Below are 19,184 nucleotides of genomic sequence, written 5' to 3' on the forward strand. Positions count from 1 at the left end.
CCTGTCGCCGCAGCTATTCCGGCGCCCGTTTCACCCCCACCGCCCGCCGCCTGCGCCTTCAATCCACAGTGTCCGTTCTGCCTGCCTGCCTTAGTTTCTGGTTGTTTGGGAGCAGCTTCGGCTGAGAATAATAACTATTCGCCTCTTTTACTCAGCCGAAGCTGTTCCGATTCAACCATTAACGAAGGCAGGCAGGCAGGCAGAACGGAGCACTGGGTTGAACCCCGCGCGCGCGCGCGGCGGGCGGGCGGGCGGGGTGGGGGTGGGGGAGAAACGGGCGCTTCGGAGGCGCTGCGGCGACAGGAAAAGCCCCCCCCCGCTTCTTTGAAGCAGTTTCTTCCTGGGCTGGTGGAGGAGCGAGAGAGCGACTGAGAGAGCTGACCCAGAGAGAAGGACAGGCTTCGGTTGCTTCCTCCCTCCCCTTCTTTCATTTGTGTCCTTGATCCCCGATCCCAGCAGCATTCACCGAAGGTGAAGAAAGCCGCCATTTTTTAAAAAAAAAATCTTTGCGGCCCGGTAGAGAGTGCTCCACGGCCCGGTACCGGTCCGCGGCCCGGTGGTTGGGGACCCCTGTCCTAGGGCACGCAGGGAGGAACAGAGAAGGGAGCAATGTGAGTTGCGTGGCTTATGGGGGAGGAAAGGGCCCTGATTCCCTTCATTAGCTGCAGCTGGGAATACAGTGTATAAAAGAGGAAGCTGTGCACAGCAAGTGGTTGGGAGCAAACGTGAATTTATCTGGTATCGTTGTAGCTTATCTGTTCCTGGCGTTTTCCCAACTGAGTTCTGCGGTGCTTTCAAGTCTGAAATTCCTTCTCCTGCCCTGTCAAGTTAATTACTTCGGCTTGGTTTGTTTGGATTTTTAGTTACAGTTTTTATGTACCTTGTTTTGGACTGAATTTTCTATGGTTAAAGGCTGTTCCTGGGAGAGTTTTTCTCCATCCAAAGGTAACCTGGACATTGGGGGCAAAGTTGGAGATAATAAAGGGACTCTTATTGCTTATTTGACTGTGTTGCTTTTGTGCCACACCCCGAGTCATCACACAGGTGCGCCCCAAACGAGTGGCGTTGAGCTGGCCCTGTGCATCCTGGCCACGCCCAAACTGCCAACCCCCTCCCCAAGGTCAAACACAACCATGATGTGGCCCTTGATGAAATTGAGTTTGACACCCCTGGAATACAATAACAGAGTTGGAAGGGACCTTGGAGGTCTTCTAATCCAACCTCCTGCTGAGGCAGGAAACCCTATACTGGGGATGTCAAACTGGAGGCCCGCCTGGAAATAGCAAAGGACCAATCCACCGTAGCTCTGGCAGCCCAAAAAGAGTGCGGGGGCCCTTGCACATCCCCCCGTACCCCATTTTGGTCATCTTGGACGAAAACGGAATGCGGGGAGCTATGCGAGGCCCCCCTGCATCCCATTTTGGCCAGCAGGAGGCGTCTGACCCATCTCCCCTTCCCCAGTATTCTATATATAGCATCAACCTTGTGAACTCTCCAAGTTTCCTCTTTCTGCTACATATTCAAAATTGACAGTGATTAATGTGTGTGTGTGTGTGGTGTATATAATTTGTTTGTCAAACATGTACAAGATAACAAGTATAGGTATGAACATAAACAGGAACAAAGGAAGTAAATAAGATAAATGTGGACAGGGACGGTAGGCACGCTGGTGCGCTTATGCACTCCCCCCCCCAAGGACCTCTTAGGAAGGGGGTGAAGTCCAAGGTAGACAATTTGAGGTTGAAGCTGCGAAGGGTTGAGGCTGTAACAATGGATTCGGGTAGGGCATTCCAGGTGTTTACCACTCTGTTGCTGAAGTCATAGTTTTGATATATACAACATGCAGGCGCACGCACACATATACATATGTGTGTGTGTATGTATATAGGTAAAGGTTACCCTTGCACACATGTGCTAGTTGCTTCTGGCTCTAGGGGGCAGTGCTCATCTCTGTTACAAAGCCAAAGAGCCAGTGCTGTCCGGAGACGTCTCCGTGGTTATGTGGCCGGCATGACTAAACACCAAAGGCGCATGGAACGCTGTTATCTTCCCACCAAAGTGGTCCCTATTTTTCTACTTGCGTTTTTACATGCTTTCAAACTGCTAGGTTGGCAGAAGCTGGGACAAGTAACGGGAACTCACTCCGTTACGCGGCGCTAGGAATTCGAACCGCTGAACTGCTGACCTTTCTGATCTTAGCCACTGAGCCACCGCATCCCCTTATATGTATATAGCATGTGTATATGTGTGTTACAGATGGGTATGGATAAGATATATGCTTTTTCTTTTAAGTGCAGGCAACAAAATTTCATTTTTAATGCGGGCCAATGTGTTCACAGTAAAAAAAAAAAATGACAATCCACATCTTATCTCTTTTCTTGCAAGTTCTAAGGCTGAAGAGTTTCAACCATCTGAATCTCCGGAAGAAACTTGGCTGTCCAGCAGCGTGATCTTCTAACCTGTTTGGGGTTGAATTCAGAGATGGAAGACCAGGATTTGACCAGCCTGGAAGCTGGAAGGAGCCTCGATGTCCTGGATGTTGCAAACGGGGCAGAATTCTGGGGGAAGAAAGTGCAGAATATCCTGCGCGGGGTGCACACTTGCTGGTCAGAACAGCACAAACGGTTCAGGGAGTTTTGTTACCAAGAAGCAGAAGGGCCTCGGGAAGTCTGGAGCCGGATTCACGACCTTTGCCACAAATGGCTGAAGCCCAAAAGGCATACGAAAGCTCAGATCTTGGATCTGGTGATTCTGGAGCAGTTCCTGAAAATTTTACCACCAGAGATGGGGAACTGGGTTCGAGAGTGCGGGCCGGAGACCAGCTCGGAGGCCGTCGCCTTGGCGGAAGGATTCCTTCTGAGCGAGATAGAGGGCGCACAAGTAAGTGCATTATCGTCGGGTTTCCTAAACTGTTGGTTCGGTTTTGGAAAGCAATCCAAAAAGCCGTCCTTTTCTGGATTTTACCCAAGAAAGGGATAGCCAATTCCAGGATGGCAGAAATCTTGAGCAAGTGGACATTTTCTAAAGGTAAAGGTTCCCCTCGCACATACGTGCTACTTGTTTCCGGCTCTAGGGGGCGGTGCTTATCTCCGTTACAGAGCCAGCGCTGTCTGAAGACGTCTCCGTGGTCATGTAGCTGACATAACTACAGTTAAACGGGGACAGTAAAATGGACAGTAGGCACACTGGTGCACTTATGCACGTCCCTAAGGACCTCTTAGGAATGGGGTGAGGTCCATGGTAGACAGTTTGAGATTAAAGTTGTGAGGGTTTGAGGCTGTAACGACGGATTCGGGTAAATCATTCCAGATATTGACTACTGTTGCTAAAGTCATATTTTCTATATATACAACACGCACGCACAGACATACACATATATGTGTGTGTGTGTGTGTAAGTAAAGGTAAAGGTTCCCCTCATACACATGTGCTAGTTGTTCCCGGCTCTTGGGGGCGATGCTCATCTCCGTTACAAAGCTGAAGAGCCGCTGCTGTCCGAAGACGTCTCCATGTCATGGTTGGCATGACTAAACACCAATGACGCACAGAACGCTGTTACCTTCCCACCAAAGTAGTCCCTATTTTTCTACTTGCATTTTTTACATGCTTTCGAACTGCTAGGTTGGCAGAAGCTGTTACCAGTAATGAGAGCTCACTCCGCGGCGTTAGGGATTTGAACTGCCAACCTTTCTGACTGACAAGCTCAGCATCTTAGCCACTTAGCCACCCCGTATTAGATATATTTTGTTATTTATGAAAATAATAAAGGCAGAAAATAAATAAATTAAAACCAGGAAATGAAAATGAGGCCAAGGTGATTGGTTATGGCATCTCCTCAGTTCTGTTAGTACAGATTAGTGCTTGTCTTACAACATTTCGGTTAATGACTGTTCAAAGTTACAACACTGAAAAAAAAAGGGCCTTATGACCATTTTTCATACTTAACGACGCGGTGCTAGGGATTCGAACTGCCGACCTTTCTGATCAACAAGCTCAGCTTCTTAGCCACTGAGCCACAACGTCCCTTATTCTCTATTCACACATTCTCTATTCACACGTTATTAAACTACAGCAGGGTTTGCTTAACTACAGTTTATCAAACGAAGTGTGATTGCTTGGATCACCTCACACACTGAGCTATCAAGCGTACAATTCATAGAAATCATTATTAAGAATTCTTCCCAAGCTCTAAAAGAGTCTGGGCAGTTGCCAGCAAGAACAGAAATACAGCTAGTCCTCAACTTACAACAGTTTCTTTAGTGACCGCTCGAAGTTACAACATCACTGGAAAAAGTGACATTGTTTTTCACATTTACAACCATCGCAACGGCATCCCCACCACTACATGATCAAAATTCGGACACTTGGCAACTGACTCATATTTATGACAGTTGGCATGTCCCAGGGTCATGTGATTCCTCTTTTGCGACCTTCTGACAAGTCAGTACGGAAGCCAAATTCACTTAACAACTGTAGTAAGAAAGATCGTAAAATGGGGCAAAACTCACTTAACGATCTCGCTTAGCAACAGAAAATTTCAGCTCAGTTATCGTAAGTCGAGGACTACCTGTACCATAAACCTTTATATGTTTGAGGAACACAGTTCACCAGTATTTTAAGAAAACTGTCAACGTCTTGGCAGGAATCACGTAAAGAAATTGGTGAAGAGGGGTCAAAGTGGACTGCTGAAAGACTGAAATAGTAAATAAAATATTGAAATATTAAATTAGATCTCATATTCAGAGGAACATTCAAGTAGTGCAGTGGCCTAAAGGTGGAGCTCTCACCTCACAATCAGGAGGTTGTGAGTTTGATCCTAGGTAGAGGTGATATTTCTCTCTCTGGGCTTATTGAGAATATTATCTGCTGAACAAAACTCTGCATTGGTGACAGGAAGGGCATCCAGCCACTAAAACACTGCTAGTTCCATTCAATTGCCCAGACTCCACCCCGCGAGGGATTATGAGGTTGTTAAAAGATGAGGATTGAGATACCCTGGTGGTGGTTGGCTAATTGATTTGGTTTGTATAATGGCCCACCCCTTAGGTCCTAGCCAGATTGGGCCTTGCTTACCTTTTTCAAAATCAGCCAGGTTCAATTAGATGCTATCCCATGAAGATCTTGCTGTCATATCCATGTAGTTTTATTGACCACAAAAAGGAAGTGATTTCTCATTGCCATGTTCCAGCATTAATGAATTAATTCAGTCATTTATTTCTACATACCTGTTACTTAGGTAGTCCTTGACTTACAACAGTTTGCTTAGAAACCGTTTGAAGTTACAACGGCACTGAAAAAACTGACTTATGACCATTTTTTCACACTCGACGGTTGTAGCATTTCGCACAGTCACGTGATCAAAATTCAAGCACTTGGCAAGCGACTCATGATAATTGTAGAGTCCTGGGTGTCAGGGACTGATGTGTCTCAGAGTCGGCTAGCTGTCAGGGCTCCGGCAGTTACCCCCCATTTAAATCATGAGTCTCTAGCCAAATTTCCAAAACTTAGATTTATTAGGAGTACACATGCCGGCGCTGCCTGGGTGTAGCCAACTCTGAGATACATCATTCATTGTCACCCTTGACCCTGGTTTTCCCTCACCCCCTGGGTGTATCATTAATTCATATTCTCCAATAGGACACATCCATAGCCAAGAGTCATCAATCATGCTCTCCAGTTAGAATTTTGTGCAGCAGAAATTTCGGTCACCTAGAAACTATCTTTGAAAACATTTATGGGATGCAAGCTGCCCACTGCTCCCATCTCCCTTTCTGTTGGCAACTCTAAAAAGACCATAGAAATATTTTATGAGTTGACACCGGGGTCATGTGATGGCCTTTTGTGACCTTCTGACCAACAACCTCAAGGGGGAAGTCAGATTCACTTAACAACCTGTTACTAACTTAAAACAACTGAACAAGTTGTTGAACCCACAAAAATGATGAGTAATTTCCTTTGCATGGATTCTTCTTCCTGGTTCCAGGCGCAAGGGATGCTGGCCAGACCTGCCTCAGAGTTTCCTGACCCGGACAGTTTATCAGCCACCGCGAATCCAAGGTTGCCATTTGAGAAAATCCTGAATGATAAGGCCACTTCTCTAGGTAAAGATCAGCGGATGGTGTCTCATTGAGTCAATCGCCTTTTCTCACGATCCCATGAGAAAAGATACAAAGTGTAAAATCTGTCTTTGTTTTTTAACCTACAGAAAACCACGGGGCCGTTGAGAGTGGGAGAGGCACTGCTTCTCTGCAGTCAGATCAGGTAAGACAAGGATTGTGCAGGGAAGCGCGTGAGTAAAGGTGTCCGCAGGATGGGTAGCTTTCATCAGAATGACAGAAACTTGGCTATCAAACAAAAACAGCTTGAGGAACAAGCCACTTTGCAAAAACCTTTGACTGGACTTTTGTTCTTTACAAATCTCTTGTTCCCCATCCAGACCCCCATAGCCTCCAAGCACTGCAAGAGGGCAGCAACAGCATCACTTGGATCAGTGGTGCCTAACCTTTTTGGGCTCCTGTGCCAAAAATTGTGCGTGTGCTTGCACGATCATGCTTGCGTGCCAGCACCCAGAAAGTAATGCACGCCCCCTATGCATGCACACACAATTCCCCATGCTGCTGCAGCCCCCTTATCTGCACTACACCTCACAGATGATTTTCGGCCGGTTTGAAGCCTTTTTCAGCCTCCCAGAGGCTTGAGGAAGACTCTTGCAGGCTTTTCAGGATGAAAATTAGGCCCATTTCATCATTTCCAGAAAAACAGGAAGTGACGAAACGGGCCTAGTTTTCGGCCTGAAAAGTCTGCAGAGGTCTTCCTCAAGCCCCTGGGAGTCCAAAAAAGGCCTCAAACTGGCCGAAAATCAGCTGTGAGGTACACGCATGCGCAGTGAGGTAAGTTTGCCTGCAGCTCGTGTGCCGGCACAAATGGCTCAGCTCCACCATGCATGCACATGCGCTTTCCACTGGCTAACTGGCCTTCATGTCTCTGCTGTGCAGGCGCAGGGGGCAGGTCGCATGCGTGGGGGGGCATAGGCATACATGAGGGAGCCCCTTGCATTTTGGGTATCATACCAACACTCGGGGCCCAAAAGGTTCTCCATCACTGCCCTATACCATTTCTGACAGATGGCTGTCCAGTCTCCTCTTGAAAGCTTCCAATGATGAAGCTCCCACAACTTCTGAAGGCAACTTCTATTCCATAGGTTGATTGTTCTCACTGTCAGAAAGTTTCTCCTTATTTCCAGGTTAAATTTTTCCTTGTTCAGTTTCCATCCATTATTCCTTGTCTGGCCTACAGGTGCTTTAGAAAAATAGTTTGACTCCCTCTTCTTTGTGGCAGCCCCTGAGATATTGGAACACTGCTATCATGTCCCCACTACTACTTCTCTTCGCTAGACTAGCCAGGCCCAGTTCCCGCAACTGTTCTTCGTATGTTTTAGTCTCCAGTCCTTAACGCAGCAGCCTCCTACCTTTTGGTACCAGAGACCGGTTCCGTGGAGAAAGGTTTTTCCACAGACAGGAAGGGAGGCATGGCTTTGCATGCTGCCTGCATACCACTGATGGGGATTTCTCTTGTATATAGAGATGTGTATGTAGAGAAAATGTATGTAGAGTAGTAAAGTAAAGTCCTACACTTAGGCAAGAAAACCCAAAAGTACACCTACAGATTCGGTGAAACCAGGCTCAATAGCAGTAATTGTGAGAGGGATCTTGGAGTCTTAGTGGACAACCAGCTAAATATGAGCCAGCAGTGTGCAGCAAGCAGCAGCCAAAAAAGCTAATGCAATCCAAAGTTGTATTAACAGAGGGATACAATCAAGATCAAGTGAGGTCCTAATACCATTCTATAAAGCCTTAGTAAGACCACACCTAGAGTACTGCCTCCAGTTTTGGTCACCACACTATAAAAAAAGATGTTGAGACTCTAGAAAGAGTGCAGAGAAGATGAGGGGACTGGAGACTAAAACATACGAAGAATGATTACAGGAACTGGGCATGGCCAGTCTAGGGAAGAGAAGGACCGGGGGAGACAGGATAGCAGTCTTCCAATATTTGATGGTCTGCCACAGAGAGGAAGGGGTCAAGCTATTTTCTAAAGCACCCGAAAGCAAGACAAGGAACAATGGGTGGAAACTGAACAAGGAGAGATTTAACCTGGAAATAAGGAGAAACTTTCTGACAGAACAATCAACCAATGGAACAGCTTGCCCTCGGAAGTTGTGGGAGCGCCATCAGTTGAGACTTTCAAGAAGAGATTGGACTGCCATTTGTCAGAAATGGTGTAGGGTCTGCTGCTTGGTCAGGCAGTTGGACTAGATGACCTACAAGGTCCCTTCCAACTCTGATTATCTGCCAATCTTGTTTGCGGGGGCCCGGTTGCTGGCATGCTCACAGCCAGTGTCGGTCCACCAACTGGGGGTTGGTGACCCCTTCCCTAATGGACCTGTGACACCCACAGGTCCCAACTGGAAAGGAATCTGAACAACTTTGTCAGGTGTTCAACAAATTCCTCTTGCCTTGCCTTTGTATTAAGTAAAAGAATCGTGTTTTGGCTTTGCATGATGTATTAGTCCTGTCACCTTCTCTCCGCTAAGAAATTTAAAGGCCACTGAGAAAATGTTGGCTAATAGAATAACAGGTTTCCCTCTTCTTTCAGGGCTCAGGGCCTTTTAGCAAAGTGGCTACGGAGGAAAGGACTCCATTAGATCCAAACCAGATGGACACTCTAGAGGAGAATTACGGGATGGTGCCATCTCTGGGTAAGTTTTTGTCTTGGTTACGATAACCAGAAATCAGAAATGACTGCCATCCATTGTGGTAAACCAGAGGTCTCCAAACTTGGCAAGTTTAAGACTTGTGGACTTCAACTCCCAGAATTCCTGACCTAACATGACTGGAGGAGGAATTCTGGGAGTTGAGGTCCCCAAGTCTTAAAGCTATCAAGTTTGAAGACCCCTGTGCCCGAGCGTGGAAGGCAGTGAGAATAGAAAGCCAATTTGGCCTAATGGTTAAGGTAACACGTTAGAAACTGGGAAACCGTGAGTTCTAGTCCTGCCAAGGCATGAAAGCGGGCTGGGTGAGTTTGAGCCAGTAATTGTTGTTGTGGGGAAAATAGGAAGAGGACAGAGTATTAGGTAAAAGTTCCCCTTGCACATACGTGCTAGTCGTTTCCGGCTCTAGGGGGCAGTGCTCATCTCGGTTACAAAGCCAAAGAGCCAGTACTGTCCGAAGACGTCTCCGTGGTCATCTGGTTGGCATGACTAAACACCGAAGGCGGACGGAACGCTGTTACCTTCCCACCAAAGTGGTCCTTATTTTTCTACTTGTATTTTTTTACATGCTTTTGAATTGCTAAGTTGGCAGAAGTTGGGACAAGTAACAGGAGCTCACTCCGTTACGCAAAGGTCACCAAACTGCTGGCTTTTCTGATCGACAAACTCAGCGTCTTAGCCACTGAGCCATCACGTCCCTTATTCTCTATTCACACATTGCTCTTCTCTGTACTTTTTCTAGAGTCTCAACATCTTTTTCATAGTGTGGTGACCAAAACTGGATGCAGTACTCGAGGTGTGGTCTTACTAAGGCTTTATAGAGTGGTATTAGTACCTCACTTGATCTCGATTGTATCCCTCTGTTAATGCAACTTAGCATTGCATGGGCTTTTTTGGCTGCTGCTGCATATTGCTGGCTCATATTTAGCTGGTTGTCCACTAAGACTCCAAAATCCCTCTCACAGTTACTGCTATTAAACCTGATTTCACCCAATCTATATGTGTCAGCTTTCAAGATCTTCTTCCTTTGCTTTGCTTCTTTCTCGCTGTCATGAGTAACGGGGGGGTGGAAGGGGGAAAAGTATGGGAAGTGGGCTGGAGGTGTTACTAACTAATATTGTATAAACTGGGGTGGGTTTCTGTTTCTTGCTTAGCTTTCTCTTCTCTGCGCAACTGCAAACCTTTATCTGAGTAAGCCAAGGTCAACTAATTATCACCACCTGAAGATGTCCACATGATGAGGTTCACAACTTTTAATTGGAAGACCATTTGAACTATTGGGGGTGGGAACATTTCAATCCCTTGATATATGTGATGTACATGCCTATTTCCTCAGATTCAGAATTCTCTTGTTGCTACCACTTGACTTCCAGTAAAAGATATCTTTTCTCTAATTACAAGAGTCTAAGTATTTTTTTCTTGGATTTTGAACAGAGCACCAGCTGACAATATGTGTACTTTTGGTTTTTCTTGCCTCTGTGTAGGACTTTACTTTTCTCTACATTGAATTTCATTTTGTTAGATAGGGCCCAGTGTTCAAGTCTGTAAAAATTCCATCTGGATTTTGAGCCTATCTTCATGGGTGTTAGCTCTTCATATTCTAGTCATATTCTTCAAGGGTGTTAGCTACTCAAATAATAAAGGCAGGATAGAAATAAATAAAAACCAACAATAGCTTAATTCATACTGACTGCCAAGCTCCTTGTCCAAGATTACCTGTGTGTTTTCTATAGGAACCTTCAAACTCTCCAGCTAACCTAGTTGCTCTTTGGTGTGTAAGAACTACAAATACTTGCCATTCGTGTTTTAACTTGTAATTAAGCAAAGGGCCAAATTTAAAGCCATAATGGTTTGGTACTGTAAAATGCTCCTGAAGTAATTTTGTTTGTTTCTTTTCTTTTCTTGGTACTTCGTTTCAGTGCCCCAAACTAAATTCACGTCATGGCAGGAAGTAACTGAGGATTCATCTATCAAGGATTCTCAAGAAGACAGATTAGCAGGTAAGTCTTCAGTCATGGGTTCACACATAGCACTAAGCCATGGTTTGCTTAGCCACGTTTGCTGAATAAATTATGATCAGGTGGATTCACAAACCACACTATGCCCACCTAAACAAACTGTCAGGGTTCCAAGTAACAGACCCATAGCAAGCAAAACTCCGAGGCAGGTGGATTCCTCAAAGAATAGCTTTATTGGATATATCATATTGTACCAAGCTGTACAAGGGTCTTCGAACTTGGCAAGTTTAAGACTTGTGGACTTCAACTCCCAGAATTCCTGAGCTAACATGACTGGAGGAGGAATTCTGGGAGTTGAAGTCCACAAGTCTAAAAGCTGTCAAGTTTGAAGACTCCTCCTGTACAATATCATATTGTACATATCATACCAAGCTGGCAGGAATAGCCAGAAGATAGGCTTAAGATGCAGAAGGATCTTGACAGACTTGAACATTGGGCGCTATTTAACAAAATGAAATTCAGGGGTGAAAAAAGTAAGGTTCTACTTTTAGGCAAGAAAAATCAAATGCACAGGTACAGTCTATGTGGTACCTTGCTCAATAGTAGTAACTGTGAGAGGGATCTCGGAGTCTTAGTGGACAATCATTTAAATATGAGCCAGCCATGTGCAGCAGCTGCCAAAAAAGCCAACACAGTTCTAGGCTGCATAAACAGAGGGATAGAATCAAGATCACGTGAAGTGTTAATTCCACTTTATAAGGCCTTAGAAAGGCCACACTTGGAATACGGCATTCAGTTTTGGTCGCCATGATGTATAAAAGATGTTGAGACTCTAGAAAGAGTGCAGAGAAGAGCAACCAAGATGATTAGGGGACTGGAGGCTGAAACATATGGAAAACGCTTGCAGGAACTGGGTATGTCTAGTTTAATGAAAAGAAGGACCAGGGGAGACATGATAGCAGTTTTCCAGTATCTCAGGGGCTGCCACAAAGAAGAGGGAGTCAAACTATTCTCCAAAGTACCTGAGGGGAGGACAAAAAGCAATAGGTGGAAACTAATCAAGGAGAGAAGCAGCTTAGAACTAAGGAGAAATTTCCTGACAGTTAGAATAGTTAATCAGTGGAACAACTTGCCTCCAGAAGTTCTGAATGCTCCAGCTCTAAAAGCTTTTAAAAAGATGTTGGATAACCATTTGTCTGAAGTGGTGTAGGGTTTCCTGCCTAAGCAAGGGGGTTGGACTAGAAGACCTCCAAGCTCCCTTCCAACTCTGTTATTCTATTCTATTCTAAATATTGGCACAGATCTGGAGAAAACCGACTCTGAAGGTTCTCGCAGTTTTCACCTAATTAAAAGTAAACATTTGTCACTTTCTGAAAACAATCAATCACATGGTCCAATCACGGCACTGTCTGGTTGCCTGGTGACATGACTCCGCCTTTCTCTGACCAGGTGTGAGAACGTCCTTGGTTCCCAAGAGAAAGTATTTTGTTTTGGCTACAAAATTCCAGCTATCTCAAATCTTTTGAGAGTTTTGCAGCAATAATTCAGCGCCAGAAAAATAAACACAGATGGCTGATGCTTCATTTAACATCTTTATAAACATAAGTAGATTGTACAAACCAGTTGTAGATTTCTCCAACATGGAGCAAAACTCAAACAGAAACATGTTGCAAGTTCAGAGCAGAGCTCCAGTCTTCAGCACGCAAGCAAGTTTAGTTTCATCTTCAATAGACTGACTCAGAGCTCAACATAGCTGCAGAGTTGCAGAGCTTAACATATAGTCATGCCTAAACTTCTTTTAGTTTCAGTTTCCAGCCTAGGCTACTGCTAGTTTCACTTTCCAAAACAGTCCTCGTTGGCTGACTTAGTTGCTATGCCTATTCATTGGCTGACCTTGTTACTAAACTCCATTCCAGTTCATGAATATACTGACAAAATCCCAACGCTGAAGCTGTCAAGATGGCTTCGGTCAGATCAGCTTCATTGTTGATACTAACTTTTGGTTTGTATATATGCACATCATGTCAGTGTTTGTGCCAAGTCATTTTGGATTTATTTTGTGATGGTTTAAAGAATAAGCCACAGTTCTAAACTGTTGAAGGTATAAAATAATGATTTACAAACCATAGTGTCTGCGCAAACATAAAACTCAAGTCATCATGTGGTTAAGTATCATTTTGGTTGAAGGCATTGTCTCTTTGCATCTAACAGCTCTTCCAAGGTTGAGAGTAAAGTTTTCTCTGATTCTTCTTATTGATTTCATTCAGATGATGGAAAAAGCAGTAAACAGGATAAACTGAAGTCTGAAGAAAAACAGAAGTGGGGAGAGAAAGCTGTCCCTTTTGAAGAGGCTGACTTCTCTCAAATTCCAAAACTAGAAGATTGTAACGAAGAAATGAAAAATACAAGCCACAGTAGAGAAAAACCTCCGAAATCCCTTGACTTTGGAGGTGGCTTAAGTGAGCGGGTAAGCCTTCCTAAACCGCAGAGAGCCCATTTAGGAGATAAAACCTATAAGTGCTTAGAGTGTGGAAAGAACTTCACAAACCTGAAGTCACATCAAAAGATGCACACGGGTGAGAAGCCATACAAATGTTCCGAGTGTGGGAAGAATTTCCGCTACAACATGAACCTGAAATCACACCAGCGAATCCACACGGGGGAGAAGCCGTATAAATGTGCCGAATGCGGAATGACTTTCAGCTACAACATGAATCTGAAAACACATCAAAAAACCCACACGGGAGAGAAACCCTTTAAGTGTTCGGAATGCGGGAAGAGCTTCACTCACAGCGTGAATATGAAGACCCATCAAAGAATTCACACGGGGGAGAAACCATATAAATGTCCTGACTGTGGGCTGACATTCCGGTACAGCATGAACCTGAAAGCGCATCAAAAAATCCACACGGGAAGCAAACCGTATCGATGTTCCCTGTGTGCCAAGCGATTCAGTAACAGTTCAGACTTTAAACTGCATCAGCGGGTTCATGGAGGGGAAGAACTCTCTAATGCGCCCAAGGACTGAGTTTAAAGTGCAACGTGCAGCCTGTAAGATCGGGCGGGATGGATATTGTTGGATGTGGGATCCTGCCTTTCACATCTATCCAGGGGTGTTTAGAAGTTGGAGTTTAAAAATGACAAAATGAGGACCGTGGCCATGTGATTGAATGCCTGTCCCTTTTAACCTGTGCTGAACAGGAATCGCATTTTTAAAAAAACACCATAGAATTTAGATCACACGGCCACGATTACCATCTAGATCGGGGTGTCAAACTCAAGGCCCGTCGGACAGATTCAGCCCACGGGGTGCTTAAATCTGGCTCGTGGGGTTGTCCTAAAATAACAAAGGAGTGGTCCACGCTGCCTCTGGCAGCCAAAACAGGGTTAAGGTGCACCTGTGGGCTCCCCCATGCCTCGTTTTGGCCATCAAAGTGCAGGAGACCATCCAGACCGAAAACAGGGCATGGGGGGGGGGGAATGCGCGCGCACACACACACACACCAGTGCTCTGTTTCGGCTGGCAGGGTGCTGCAGGAGGCATCTGTTCCATCTCCCCTGGCCAGTGGAGAACTACAATACTGATCCAGCCCTCAAAGAAATCCAGTTTGACAGCCCTGATTTAAGATAAATTTTCAATACCTCCTACTGTTCTTTCTACTTGCCTCAAAATAAGAAGTGAAAGCGCTTAGTCTTGGCAGTGAATCTCACTGATAGTCTTAAAAGGTTGAATTCCAACAGAGGACAGCTACATATTTTATGCGCAGAAGTATCCCAGCTTAAAATAGCATCAAGCAATTCCCGGAAGTGAAAATCGATGCAAACAGTCCCATATCTCACAATAACCTTCAGTCCTAGCAAAAGTCTTGCATCACATCAGGGAATGTAGATAGGGGAAGAATCGTATTAAATTGTAGAGCGTAGATGGGGAAGAATCATATTAAACTGTAATATGGACTGAAAGGTGGGAAGAGTTCCAGTGATCGCCTAATGCTTCATTTTAAGAGATTCCATGAATTCAGTGGAAAGATATGTAAATAATCAAGGATCAATTTTTATTTGGCCAATCTGTTGCCAAGAAGGATTCAACATGGTAGGCCAGGATTCTTTGCTCAAAATGTGGCAGAAAATTCCTTCCAGTACATGTATTTGTGTTTTTAATTGAATAACTAGTGACCTCAAATTAACTTTGGCCAAAAAAATCCCCATCATTATAGTTAAAACTATATCTGATTTGTTGGGCAGTGGTGGGTTTTTTTTTTAAATATCTCCATGTTTTTTAATATCTCCATATTGTGACGCTGAGCTTGTCGATTGGAAAGTTCGGCAGTTCGAATCCCTAGCGTCGCGTAACGGAGTGAGCTCCCGTTACTTGTCCCAGCTTCTGCCAACCTAGCAGTTCGAAAGCATGTAAAAAATGCAAGTAGAAAAATAGGGACCACTTTCGTGGGAAGGTAACAGCGTTCCGTGTGCCTTTGGCATTTAGTCATGCTGACCACATGACCATGGAGACGTCTTCAGACAGCGCCGGCTCTTCGGCTTTGTAATGGAGATGAGCACCGCCCCCAAGAGCCGGAAACTACTAGCACGCATGTGTGAGGGGAACATTTACCTTTATTGTGACTTTACAGCAGTGGTCCCCAACCTTTTTGTCTGCCCAGCATTGCGGGGGGGTGGGGGCGGGGTAAAAGGGTATAGTTCCATGCAAGTGGCAGGCATGCACACAGCTCCATTTGTGCAAGTGGAGCTTTGCAGTCAAGCACAGGTGCCTGCCACTCATGCAAGTAGAGTTATACATGTGAGCGCAACTGCCTGCCACTCGCATGAATGAAGCGCGGCACGCATCTCACCACTTGTGCAGCCCGGTTCTAAACAGGCCACAGTCCCCTGCTTTACACAGTCATTTTTAATATATCAGTGTTGTGCTGCCTGCTTATTTTTGTCCAGGACTTGCTTTTAATTCAAGTTCCCAAAGCTCTAGAAGAGAAATGTGGAATTATCTTTTTTAAAAAAACACCCTGTTGGTTTTTTTTGCTTGTGAGGCAAGTTTTTCAAATGCAGCTTTCCCCAAATAAGCCTTTGTAAATCTTACTACTACTGTTGGTAAAGAATTCTGGGTGGTGTACATGATTTAAAATGCTGTGGAGGATGGGAAAGTTGATCAAGGAAAAATTAAAATTATTGGACTGCACTGTCTTATTCTTTCTGTTGCAATGACTGAGGCAAATGGAACACCATGAGTGCTTTCAAGTGAAAATTGAAAGAGGAATTCCTTTACAACTCAACTTTTGGCTTACACGCTTTAAAAAGTCAGTGAATCAAGGAAAACCTTACTGACAAATTGATCACATTCTGCAGCTTAAAATTTAATCTTGCTTTCCTCTTTCAGTTTTTTTCTTGCTTGCATCATATCGCTTTTAATTTCCTTCCATTTGTCCTCATTCTCCAGCCCATTCTGCAATTTTCTTTGGTTTCAAATTATCAAGTTTAATGATCAAATTTAAAATATATATATATATATAGTTATAGCTCAGTTCAATGTATCATTCTACTTTTCCAGAAAAATGTCAATTCAACTAGATATTGATGGTAAATATTGTGATAAGACAGGAATTGTCTGGGTGAACGATTTAACCACCTGGCTTTGTGGTTAATTTTTTTTCTTTTGAATTTGGTCATTTCTGCGTTGCCATCCGTTTGTGAAAGGGCAACTCCTATCAATCATTTGCTTTGGGTATCAATGCTACTGTATACTCTGAATTTGTAAAGTAATAAATTGAGGCCCTCAGAATTCTCATAATAAAGGTTTCATAATGAAATGTTAGGGATTTGATAAGTATTTTCTCCAGTACTCTTATGTCTCATAAAGAATTCCCATAGGAGGGAGTCCTATAAAAATATTAAAAGAGCTACAGTATACTCAAAATGATCAGCTTGCCATAAAGGGATCCACATTATTAAGAAACCCTACATTGCATACAGGGTGGAAAGAGCTTCAGGTAAAACTATTACCCTAGTTTGAAAGATATGGATTAGAAAGAGAAATAATACTGGATACAAACAACAGACTACATATCAGTAGTAGGAAGTTATTGACCTCACCTACTTTACTTAGGTGATTGAAGTGGTAACCAAGTTGATAAATGTACAGTATAGTTTTGAGTCTTCAGTTGTGACATGCATACAGGCAATAATATTCTACCTTGGTGCACTCCAAGCTTGGTTGTTTTCGTGCAGACTAGCACTGATGATGTTACCTAGTTTGGGTAATGAACCATTTGCAAGAAAACAACCAAGCTCAGAAAGCATCAAGGATCCCTCATTTCAACCCAGAGCCACAAATGTTCTTGTTTATTTTAGTGATATGCTACACCTCCCAAGAATTAGGATGAACATTTGAATGGTGCTGTGAAAGCCTGATCTGAGGAACTTTTAAATGAATGGGGGAGAGGGGGCAACCTTATTCCCCCCCCCCAAAGTAAGTAAATGGTGGGGCAGGTAAGGGTATGAAAGATAGATATTGAATGCAAATACAGGGATAAAGTTATATGATCAATTTCAGGGTCTCTAAAGATGCACAAAGTATACAGTAAATAAGCAGAATGTTACATTTCAATGCATGGAGGTGAATATGAGCCAATACAAAATGGGATGAAACTCCTACATGGAATGCAAAGAGTGAAGGATATAATGAAAAAGGAACGAATACTGTTAAGTGAGGAAACCACAGATATTTTTGAGATTGAAGAAATGGAGCACAAAGGTCCAGTCGAGCATTGTAGGAGTGATGAGTCTTGAACCCCTCTGAAAATGGATGAAATGTTTGAGAATGTTAAAAGAATTAATTAGAAAAAGGCAGCAGGGCATGGAACCTGATTGAGATATATAAAACCTCTGAAAAAAAAGTGACATAAAAAAGCCTCACAAGGTATTAGTGTCTGAGGATCCAATGAAGGAGATCAAGAACAGAACAAAGAAGGTCTTTCTGACAGCGAAGCGCTTCGTAACATAAGGAAATGCTATGATTGTCATCAATCTCTTCAGTCAATACCAATGGTAGTCAACTTGGTACCTACCGCCCACTAGTGGGTGTTCCAGTTTTCATGGTGGGTGGTAGGGGTTTTGTCCCCTACTTTATAAATCACCATTACTATTGAACCGGTGGGCGGTTAGAGAAAACTTTACTACTAACAGGTACAAAAGTGGGCGGTAGGTATAAAAAGGTTGACTACCCCTGGTCAATACGGTTGGGTCTTCCATTTGGTCTTCCATTTAGATTTATTTACACTGGGTTCTATCTTGCTTTCAGAAGTATCCGTTTAGTTTTGCTTGCATAGTAAACTTTCTGGAAACTAAGAAAGGTATATAGTTCAGTTGTCCGCAATGGAAATCAAATTTGCCAGGCACCAATTTGTGGTTATTTCGAAGAAAACATGGATGCATTTTGTGTAGATGGTCTAGGATTCTAAAAAAAAAACTCTTTCGGTTTAATCTTGTCTTAATTTCATACTTTATGAAGTTCATTTTTAACTCTATTTAATTCCCCTTCATATGGATGTTTCTTATCAAATTCCTTTATAAAACTGCTCCTGTATTTTGCTCACTGAGGGGAAATTGCCATCTCAGTTTCTTCAGTTTTCTGTTTCCTGAGGGAAATTTTGTTTTCAAACTTGGTTATTTGGCATTTTTTTCATTTAGCAACATGATTTCCTTCAGTATTTTTTGTTTCCTCCTTCAGGATCTCCTGTTTGCTCTCCCACATCTTTACACACCGGATGCCACAGCCACCATCTTTTATCCCCTCAGACCAGGGGCTGTTCCTCAATAAAACTTTCGTAGTATCTTCAGTACAAAAACTGGAAAAGTCCTCTTGGGGAGAGTCACATGGGATTACTGGACTGTTTTACTAGAAGTACAGCATTGTTTTTCTACATTATATGTTCCCCACAAGCAGGGAGTAACTGTTAGCTCCACCCCTTCAAACCTTCTCCTTCCAGAATATTCCAAATATCACAAAAGCAGTTGAAGTAGGAAGTTTCAGAGTCCTGTGATGTCAGGGGTTCACTTTAGGCGAGGCCAGAGAAAGTTCTTTGCCAACATCCGCATTTTCTCAACTGCCCTAACCCTCTCCATAAAGAAAAGGGTTCAACCTGAGGGTAGGAGAAGTAGTAACGGATGGAGACCCTCCTTAGAAATAAGGAGATATTATCTGACAGAACAATTCAATCAGTGGAACGGCTTACCTCCAGAAGTTGTGGGTGCTCCAACATTGGAGGTTTTCAAGAAGATTGGACAACCATTTGTCTGAGATGGTATAGAGTTTCCTGCTTGAGCAGGAGTTAGATTAGATAGAAGGTCCCTTCCAACTCTGTTGTTCTACCTTAAATGTTAAATCTTGATTTTGGTAAATATTCTTCAGAATTTCTCCCTGAGCCCAGAGTTTCTTTAAGCATGATT

The 19,184-nt window shown here is 43.7% G+C and overlaps 1 protein-coding gene across 4 annotated transcripts in view; it reads left to right on the forward strand.

Annotated features, from left to right (window-relative positions):
• The window catches only part of LOC113425948 (uncharacterized), a 23,809-nt gene extending 7,894 nt beyond the window's left edge, over positions 1 to 15,915 (forward strand). For 2 of the 4 annotated variants that reach the window (XM_087953693.1, XM_026688257.2), the window contains exons 2-7: positions 2,386 to 2,880; positions 5,983 to 6,100; positions 6,205 to 6,260; positions 8,655 to 8,757; positions 10,689 to 10,769; positions 12,995 to 15,915. In XM_087953693.1, the coding sequence (XP_087809819.1) occupies positions 2,482 to 2,880; positions 5,983 to 6,100; positions 6,205 to 6,260; positions 8,655 to 8,757; positions 10,689 to 10,769; positions 12,995 to 13,755 (1,518 nt within the window). In that variant the 5' untranslated portion in view covers positions 2,386 to 2,481 and the 3' untranslated portion in view covers positions 13,756 to 15,915. The remainder of the gene's footprint in view (positions 1 to 2,385; positions 2,881 to 5,982; positions 6,101 to 6,204; positions 6,261 to 8,654; positions 8,758 to 10,688; positions 10,770 to 12,994) is intronic. The other 2 variants (XM_087953695.1, XM_087953694.1) reach the window with 1 other exon arrangement.
• The last annotated feature ends 3,269 nt before the right edge of the window (positions 15,916 to 19,184 follow it).

The sequence above is a fragment of the Notechis scutatus genome, chromosome 2 (genome assembly GCF_049901735.1).
Source record: "Notechis scutatus isolate UNSWTSFEM ecotype Mainland chromosome 2, rNotScu1.2, whole genome shotgun sequence".
Lineage (NCBI taxonomy): Eukaryota > Metazoa > Chordata > Lepidosauria > Squamata > Elapidae > Notechis > Notechis scutatus.